The following is a 9,185-nucleotide window of genomic DNA, read 5'->3' on the forward strand; positions in this document are numbered from 1 at the left end:
GGGGGGGTGTGTGTGTGGGGGGGTGTCGGTGCCGTCCATCTGTCCATCCATGCGTCCATCCGTCCGATTGTCCTGCTGCGGGGCGGGAGGCGGTGGGGGCGGCAGTCCGGAAAGCAGAGCCAAGGCAGGCGGAGCGGGTTTGAGCGCGGAGGTGTTGGGAGGGGGGGAAAAAAACGGGGTGGGTTTTTTTTTTTTTTTCCTCTCTTCGTCCGTTATTATATTTTTTTTTTTTCCTTTCGTTTTTTAACTTTTTTTTTTCCTTTTTTTTTCCTTTTTTTCTCCTTTTTTTTTTTTTTTTTTTTTTTTTTTTTTTTTTTTTAGAAAACAAACAAACGGTTCCAATCCCAGTTAAATACAGAACTTGAAAAGTGTTCCAGAAAAAAAGTGCTGGCTAAATTACCTCTGCAAGAGAAACACAACACGGAGAAAGGGGAAAAAGGGGGGGGGGGGGGGGGAGGGGGATGGGAAGGGAAACACACGATGAGAAGGGCCCGGGGAGGGGGGCGGGGGGGGGGGGGGGTGCGCCCCATTTCCCCCCCCCCCACCCCGGACCCCCCCTACCCCTCGCCCCGAGGGCTTTCCCCCACCTACCCTGTAACAAAACCTCGTTGTCCGGTTGGCACGTCAGCAGACACTACAATGAGGTGACCGTAAAAGTGTCCTCGGGGTGCTGTTGCTCTACCATGGGGCCCAAAAACCCGCTCTTCTGGGGGGGGGCCATGACGGGGTGCCCTTGGGGTGCAAAACTGGGGTACCTGTAGTTGTCCTGCAGCTGCAGCATTGAGTCTCTCGGGACGGGGGGAGATGTTCAAGTCATTGATCAAGGGACAAGCGTAGGGTCCTCGGTGGTGCGCCCGGGGCCATCTCCAAGGGCTCCTTCTCGCCCTTGGAGGGGGTGGGCGCCGCTCGGGCTGCTCAAGTGGGGGTTGAGGACACGGGGGGTCCGTCCTACCCATGAAGTCCACCAGCATACCGGCCCCCCCTTTGCCGTCGTACGAGGGGCTGCGGGTGCTGGCGTTGGGGGAATACCAGTAAGGTGGGTTTTTGCAACTGGGGGAATCGTAGTGGGGTTGAGGCATGGGGAGATCGCGGCAAGCCAGGTGGGGGGCGTGGGGCAGGGCCCCCCCCTGCATGCTGTGTTTGAGCGAGTCGCAGGCGGGCAGCTTGCGGAGGTCGCCCCGCCCCGGAGGTCCTCCTTGAAGGCCAAGGTCGGGGAGCAGTTGGGCGAGAAGGCTTTCTGCAAGCCGGCCTCGAAGACAGTCTGCTGGCCGGGGGGGCGGCGGCCAGCTGGTGCGGGAGGGCAGGGAAGTGCTTGCTCTCCAAATCCGGCTGCCCCAAACCGGGGGAGTCGCTCTGAAAACCTTGGACGAAGGTCCCGTCCGAAGGGGTGGAAGGGTTCATGGAGTAAGGGCCGGCGTAGTCGCAGGGGTCCCGCTCGCCCACCCCGAAGCCCCGGGACTGGGAGGGCAGGGGGGACATGCTGCTGTCCCCGCTGTAGTAGTCCAAGCCCAGGTCCGTGCTCTCCTGGAAGAGGGGGTTGACCGCCTGCGACTTGGTGGGGAACTTGGCCTTGCCCGTCCCCCTCTCCTTCTTGGAGGCACAAGCCCCCCTGGAACCCCGGGGCTTGCCGGGGTCCCGTGCTCCTCTTGGAGGGATACACGGAGGAGGAGGAGGAAGAGGAGGAGAAGTTCAGGTGGGAGGTGTCGAACATGTCCACCTTCTTCCGTCGGCCCCGACCGGGTTTGGAGTTACTCTGGAAGAGGACGCTCTGGTTCCAGTTGTAGCCCGGGGCGGAGGACGCCTCGTTCCAGTCCATCATCAGCTTCTCCAGGCTGGAGAGACTGGACTGGCCCTCGCTGGAGGAGGCCTCGCTGTTGGCGCGCCGGTAGCCGGCCGGCTGGTTGAACTGGGTGCTGTCGGAAGAGGACTCGGAGAAGGTCTCCGAGACCGTCTGCTGCTTGGCTTTCTGCGGGGTGTAGTTGGAGATGTCCAGGATGACGTTGGGCTCGTTGAGGTGGCACTCGAAGCCTGGGTTGTAGAGTTGGCTGAAGGCCTCCGAGCTCCAGTCCAACCCACCGTAGCCTTGCCGGAAAGCCCACGGCGCGGCGCCGGGGAACTGCCGGCAATTTTCGGGCGAGGGTTGGAAAGAAGCCGACCCTTTGGGCACCATGTAGCCACCGGGCGAGACGGTGCTGGCCCGGCTATCGCAGCGTAAGGGGGTGTGCGCCGCGCTGGAGAATTGTCCCCCTTGCTCGGCGCTGTTGAAGAAGGCGGCTTTGCCCAGTGGCAAACTGGGGCCGGCCGTCTGCGGCGCGTAGCCGGCGCTGTGGGCGCTGCTGGGGGAGGACGGGAGGCTGCTGCCGCTGCCGTAGGCGAAGCTGCAGTCCTTGCTGTTGGGACAGTCCTGCGCCGACGGGTATTGCTTCCCCGCCGGGAAGACGCTGGCGGGCGCCACGCTTTGCCCGGCGCCGTAGCTGCCGTACGGGGAGTAGCCGGGGGTGCCGCTGGCCGCCGGGTGAGCCGTGGGCGACCGGGAGACGGCTGAAGGTGGTGCCAGTTTAGGGAAGGACTCGGCACCCCGGCATTCCGAGGAGGTTTGGGCCACACCATAGCCGGCGGCGGCGGCGGCGGCGGCGGCGGCGCGGCCGGGCGGGAATGCCGGCCGGCCTTGCATCGCCGCGTGGAAGGCGGCCTCGGCTCCGGGGGTTGCAGCCGCCACCTTGCCCCCCCGGGACGGGTAGGCGGCCAGGCCCCGCTGGCCCGGCAGGGCGGCCGGCGGGGCCGTGTAGGCAGCCGCCGACTTGCGGGATTCGGAGCGGGAGGCCGAGAGGGCAAAGTCCAAGAGGTCGGAGGAGTCGTCCGAGTCCAGCAAGGAACGAAAGTAGCCAGTGAAGAGGCTGTGCCTCTCCGGGCCGGCCTCCGTCTGCGAGGACGGCGCGCTCCCGGCGTAGAAGCCGGCCCCGGCCGGAGGAGCCCGACTCCATGCCGGCGGCGTGGAAAGGCCTGGCCCTCGGCACCTTGGTAGCCGCCATTGCGGCCGGCCTGGCCACCGGGGTGGCCGTGGTGGGGGGCCCAGGGGCTGCCCTTCTCCCACTGGCCCACTCGGCGGGGCCGTCGCCGAAGCTCTGCCCGGGGTTGGGCTCGGGGAAGAGGGCTCCGTTCTTGCGGGCCCGTCGCTTTCCGCTTGGGTTTGCCCACGGGGTCGGGCTCCGGCCGGCCCCGCTTGCGAGGGTGCACGGCGTCGGCGTGGAGGGCGGCGGGGGCTTTCTTCTTCTTCCCGATGCCTTCGAAGAAAATCGCTGAAGGAGCAACGGGCGGCGCGGGCGGCGTGACCCCCCCCGCGCACCGCCGAAGCCCCCCGCCTTGCCGCCGCGCCGGCGGAAGCCCTGGACGCGGTGCAAGAAGTGGGAGATGCTCTGGGTGTCGGGGGCTTGGTGGATGGACTCGGGCTCGCTGGGGGTCCAGCAGCGTGGCGGCGAGCAGCGGCCCGAGCACTGGCTCTGCCGGTTGAGGAAGGCCAGCTTGGCCAGCACGTCCGAGTAGTCGGCTTTGCTGTCGTTGGTGTCGGCGATGTAGGAGGGCTGGGGGGAGGCCCAGCTTCTGCTTCCTCCTCCTCCTCTTCTTCACCTCCGGGGCGGGCTCCTTGGGCTTGGCTTGGCCCAGCAGCAGGTTCTTGGGCGGCCTGCCCCGCTTACGCTTCAGAATGATGGGCATCTCGCCGGGGGGGAAGACCACCACCACGTTGCGCCCGTTGTTCTTCATCTTGAGCAGCGGCGTGGGCTCCATGGAGCTGCTGGCCGCCAGCTCCTTGCCCTCCAGGTTGAGGTTGCTGCTGAGCGACGACACCTTGTAGGTGGTCTTGTTCCTCCTCCCCAGGGGACACAGGGATCTTGGCCATCTTCACCACCATCTTCCTCACCCCCCGGCACTTGCTCTTCTTCCCCGGCGCGGGGACCTTGGGCGCCTCGTCGGGGTCCAGGGTGGTAGGGGGGTGGCGGCGGCGGGGGGGGCCAGCAGCGCGGCGCCGGGCTCCTCGGGCCCGGGGGGCACCTCGGCAGGCAGGGCGAGGGGGGACAGGACGCGGCTCTCGGGGGTGATGTCCACCCGGCGCCCTCGCCCTGCCCTCCTCCGGCGGCACAGCATCTTTGGCTTGTCTGTCCGGCGCAGGGCGTACTTGCGGTGGTCCTCGCCGCACCGCCCGGCCCCCCGACCCCCGCAGGGGTCCCCCCGCTTCACCACGCTGCCCAGGGGACAACCCCCCAGCCGGGGTTGCAGCCCGTGGGGCCGCAGCGGGTCCCCGGCGCCCGGCTGAGCCTCCAGCAGCTCCGACACGGTCCCCAGCGGCTGCGTCTCCAGCAGCGAGGGCTCGGCGGGCAGCAGTGGGGTCCGGGCGTCCAGCAGCGGCGGCTCCAGCGTCCCCGGCAGCGGTTCCAGCGTCTGCAGCCCCAGCGGCTCCGCCAGCGGGCTCCAGCGACTGCAGCTCCAGCGACTCGGATAACGGCTCCAGCGACTGCAGCTCCAGTGATTCGGAGAGCGGCTCCAGCGACTGCAATCCCAACGGCTCCAGGTTTTGCAGCTCCAGCGATTCCGGTAGCGGTTCTAAGCTCTGCGAATCCAGCAGCTGGGGCTGCGACTCCAGGGACTGAGAATCCAGCAGCCGGGACTGGGAGTCCAGCTCTTGGGCTGGCAGCAACTGGGGCTGCGGCTCCATCGCCTGCGACTCCAGCAGCTGCGTCCCCGGGCACGCCAGGGAGGCCAGTTCGTTGAGGATATCCGCCTCGGCCAGGTCCGAATAATCGCCGCATCGGGCTGGGAGCAACGGCTTCCTCCGCCGGCGCTTTGGAGGCCCCCCCCACGCCCCCGCTGTGGCCGGGGGGCTGCGGGGCGCTCCCCCCCGCCACCCTCGGCTTCTCCATCGCGAGCCGGGGGCCGGGGATGCCGCGGCGGCTCGGTTTTGCAGAGCACCCCCCGTTCCTCGGGGCTGCGGATGCTGTTGGCCAGGGAGGGCGAGGAGAAGAAGCTGTACTGGAGATCGCGGTCGGCGGGCAAGAGGCGGCTGTCCTCGTGGCCACCGCCGCCCGCCACGCGGAGGTTGCCGCAGTCCAGGTGCACCCCGCTGCTCTTGAGGTCCTCGGAGAGGCGGTTGAGGTCCTTCATGATGTCGATGAGCTGCACCACAGGGTGGAGGTTGATGTGCCCGTTGCCGCACTTGCTGCGGAGCAAGGCGAGGATGCTGTCGACGTTACAGCGGCCCGAGGCCAGCGTCGCGTTGGGGAAGGTTTTAGGCGCCCGGTCGCGGGCGGTTGCTTCCTCCCCGCTGCCCCCCCAGGATCCGGGGCTCGCCGGCGCAGCCCAGCAAGTCCTCCGCCGCCTTGGTGCCCCCGTGCACGCTCTGGCACCGGTCGGCCGGATCGCCGTGCAGCAGCGAGCCTGCCTGGTGCTCCCGGCCGAGCGCGGGGCACGAGCCCTCAGGGAAGCTCAGCACGCTGCAGGATAAGGCCTTTTCCGCCGGGCAGGCTGGGGGCCGCTGCACTGGGTGCCCCGGCGGGTAGAATTTGGGCTCTCGGACGTAGTCGGGCGAGCCACGCACAACGCTGGTCGTTACCACTGGGCCCGGGGGCTTCACGCGCATCCTGACCTCCTCCTCCCCCGCGTGCCGCTTGCCGAGCAGTTGCTGACATGGGGGTCGGGGAAGGTGACACCGGGACCTGCGTGGGGCAGAGAGAAGCGGGGGGCAGGGGGGGGGAGGGACAGTGAGGCTCCGAGGGCACCGCTGGCTGAAAGCAGCCGCAGCGCCTCGCTCCATCCCTGCGGCCACCGGCTCATCCCCTGCCCCCTCACCAGCGAGGACCCGGCTGCCACCGCGGGAACCTGCCCCCGCCACCCCCCAGCCCGCAGCGGTGGGGAAATGGGGTCCGACCCCCTCCCCTGCTCGGGGGGGGGGGGCTGGATGCCCTCCCCACATCAGGACCACCCATGCCAGCCCCATGGCTTGCCACCCGGATGCAGAGTCACCTGCACGGGGGAAGCGGGGTGGCTCTGCCCATGGGGGTCTGGGGTGGCTCTGCCCATGGGGGTCTGGGCTGCCCCGTCCCCCGCCATGAGGCAGGGCTGGCGGGGGGGTCCGGGGCCATGGCGGGGCCGGGGCTGGGACTTACCCTCGGCTTTGCTGCTGCTCCTGCTGTTGCACTTGAGCTCTCTGCAAAGGAAGGGGTGCGGAGGGTTAGCCCCGAGCCGGGGAGGGGGGGGGGGACACGCGGGAGGCGGGTGCCCACGGCTTCGTCTCGGTGCCAGTCCCTGCAAGGGACATACCAGGGGCCGATCCTCCCGAGCTCCCACAGCCGAGAGGGCAGCGCCCGCCCATCACCCTGGACGTCGGGGCTGCCAGCGGGGGCGGGGAGACGGGGCAAAGGGGGGGGAAGCTGCCTCCGATCTGGGGGACAGAGGGGTGACAGGTTTACCCCCTTCCCCCCACCCCCCCGCCCCCTACTCCCTCCCTCCCTCCCAACCACCACCACCACCATCACCACCAACAACAACCCCTTCCACGGGGCCGGGGGGCGCTGGGGGGGGGGGGGGGGGGTCGGGGGTGGCGGAGGCGGGGGGGGGGTCGAGGCGGGGGGCCCTACGGCCGTCGTCGCCGCTAGGTGTCCCCGGCGAGCCGTGCTCCGCCCGCCGCCCCCGGCCCGGCCCCCGCCGCCCCCCCTCCACCGCCCCCCGCCCCCAGCGCCCCGGCCCGGCCGACGGACGGAGGGACAGACAGACAGACCAAGAGGAAGGGGCTGGGGGGGGGGGGGAGGGGGCGGGGCGAGGGAAGGAGTTCTGTGACCGAGGAGGGGGGCTCAGCATGTTCCCGCCCCCCCCCCCCCCCCACCTCCTTCCCACCCACCCGAGGGTGACGCTGCAGCCCCTGGGGACACACACCCCGCCCCCGCCCCCGCCCCGCGCCTGCCTCAGTTTCCCCTCCCTGGCAATGCGAGGGCTTGCGGGGGGGGGGCGTATGCACAGGCACCCCACGGGGCCCATGCACACCACTGCACAGCCCACCCTGCACCCCACGGGAGGGGGGGGGGGCTGCAGGGCATCCCTCTTTGCCCCCACCCCCCTCCCACCCCAGCCAAGGCAAAGCAGCAGAGCACCCCCCCCCCCCTCCCCTCCCCGCCATCCCCAGGGATGCTTCGCAGCCCCCCCCCCCAATCCCTACTCCCGCCAAGGCAGGGCCGGGCAGAGCAGAGGCAAGATTTCCTGCCACCACCCTCCTCCCCTTTCCCTCCCGGTGCAGCCCCCCGTTCCCCCGTTCCCGGGGCGAGGGCCCCCCCCGGGTTACCTGGGCCGGGGGTGTTTGCAATGGAGGTTCACTTTGAAGCTCCTGCCGTCGCCGTCGCTGCCGGGCTGGCGGGGGCCGGAGCCCTGGGCGCGGGGGAACCACTCGGCTGGCGGGCTGGCACCGTTCTCCAGTGCGACGGGCTGGCAGGCGACCGAGCTCCCATCTGCTCGAGCAAGCACAGAGACACCCCCCACCCCCCCCCCAACACACACACACGCGTCAGCCCGGCGGACCCCCCTCCCCACGGAGCACCCCCCCTGCCCCGGGGCTGGCAGGGTGGGTGACCGCAGGGCTGGGCACGCTGGGTGCCCCCCCGCCCTCCTCCGTCCCTCCCCAACCCCCGGTTCACGCCGCCCCCATGGAAGCCAGCGCCCACGGGGACACCCAGGGACCCACGCCGTCCCACTCCACCCCGCAGGATGGGGTGCCAGGGCACGGGGTGACGTTTTGGGGCAGGACACCCCTTTCCTCCCCACCGTGGCCGTGCCTTGAGCCCCATCCCGAGCAGGGCACCTCCCCAGCGGGCTGCGGTGCCGAGGCGTGTGCACGTCGACCACGCTCGTGCTGTGTTGCACACGCGTGTGCGTGCGGCGGCACCCTGCTCTCCCGCGTGATCCCGGCGTGCTGGGGGGGCCAGGCACCCAAAGCAGCTGCCCATCCGGCACAGGGGTGCACGGCGAGAGCCCCCCAACCCCATCACGGTCCCCCTTGTGCCAGTGTGTCCGCCTGTTTCCCCCCTGCCACCCCCCGGCGTGTGAATCCCTGCCTGTTGGCTCCCTCCCCCAGCACACACCCGCAGACACACACACACACACACACACAGCCGCTCGGCGTGATCCAGGCTCTTCCCGGTGTCTGGATTAGCGTGACAACTTATCAACAAGGCAGGGAAAGAGAATTCAAACCTGTCAGTCCATCCGCATCCCAACCCACCACCCCCCCTTCTCCAGTGTGTGTTCGTCGTCCCCCCCCCACACCCGCCCCGAGCCTTGGGGCGACAGCGCTGGGCACGGGGGCGATGCGGGCACCTCTCCGGCAAACGCCGCAGCCCCCCGTCTTGCCTCCCCGGTGTAGAGTTACACCAAGGGCAATGTGGAAGCAGGAAAAATATGCGCTAGAAAGACCGGTCTAGTCTCTGATGGAGCTGCTGATGTGCCGGAGAGCTGTTGGAAAGGGGAGGGCAAGCAGGAAGGAAGCAAACGGGAGGTTTTCCAGAACAGCCGCTGGGAGCCGGTCCCCGCCGCACAGGCTGCGCACGGCTCGACGGGGAGGATGGGGGCATCCGCGGGGCACAGGCCCCCGCCCACCTCTGCCCCCGGCGGCGGTGTCTTTCCCCCCCCCCCCCGCCACGCGTCCGTGGAGCTGCGGATGCATTGGCAAACCCTGCGGGATGCCCAGGGGCTCCCCAATGGGGTGCGTGGCACCCACGGCGTGCACCCATGGCTGCAGGGGCCATGAGCGTGTCCCCTCTGCCCGTCCAGCCACCTCGTACCCCACACTGGCCGGCGTCAGGCTCCTGCCCTCGAAACAGCCCCCCCCCCCCACCACCACCACCCAGCCCAGCAGGGCCACGTGTCCGGTGACAAGGCGGGGGACGCTCCCCCGCGCCATGCCAGCGCTCCTCCCAAACCCCCGCGCTGCCCCCCACGGCGGGGACCACCTGTGCCCAGCGGGCAGCACCCGCCAACCCCCAACCCCGCCACGGCCCGGGGAGCGGGACGGGGACGCGGGAGGGGGGCTGCGGAGGGGGGTGCCGGCCACGCCGGGATGCTCTGGCCGCGCCGCCCGCGCTCACCTTTCCACCTCCCTGCTCAGCCACCAGGCAGCCGCCACATGTTTCGCATTAGGCTCTCCGGAC

General features: G+C 69.7%; 1 protein-coding gene across 1 annotated transcript; it reads right to left on the minus strand.

Annotated features, from left to right (window-relative positions):
* Nucleotides 1-265: 265 nt before the first annotated feature.
* Nucleotides 266-5,672, minus strand: AHDC1 (AT-hook DNA binding motif containing 1). The gene is given in 23 exon segments (XM_054223865.1): nt 266-402; nt 592-799; nt 801-857; nt 859-894; nt 896-931; nt 933-1,172; nt 1,175-1,273; nt 1,276-1,623; nt 1,625-2,959; nt 2,961-3,008; nt 3,010-3,089; nt 3,092-3,179; nt 3,181-3,294; nt 3,296-3,343; nt 3,345-3,593; nt 3,595-3,876; nt 3,878-3,991; nt 3,994-4,464; nt 4,466-4,800; nt 4,803-4,820; nt 4,823-4,895; nt 4,897-5,325; nt 5,327-5,672. Coding segments are annotated over 22 exon segments (4,971 nt in total). The 5' UTR covers nt 5,633-5,672; the 3' UTR covers nt 266-402; nt 592-634.
* Between the last annotated feature and the right edge of the window lie 3,513 nt (nt 5,673-9,185).

Source organism: Rissa tridactyla, chromosome 18 (genome assembly GCF_028500815.1).
Source record: "Rissa tridactyla isolate bRisTri1 chromosome 18, bRisTri1.patW.cur.20221130, whole genome shotgun sequence".
Classification (NCBI taxonomy): domain Eukaryota; kingdom Metazoa; phylum Chordata; class Aves; order Charadriiformes; family Laridae; genus Rissa; species Rissa tridactyla.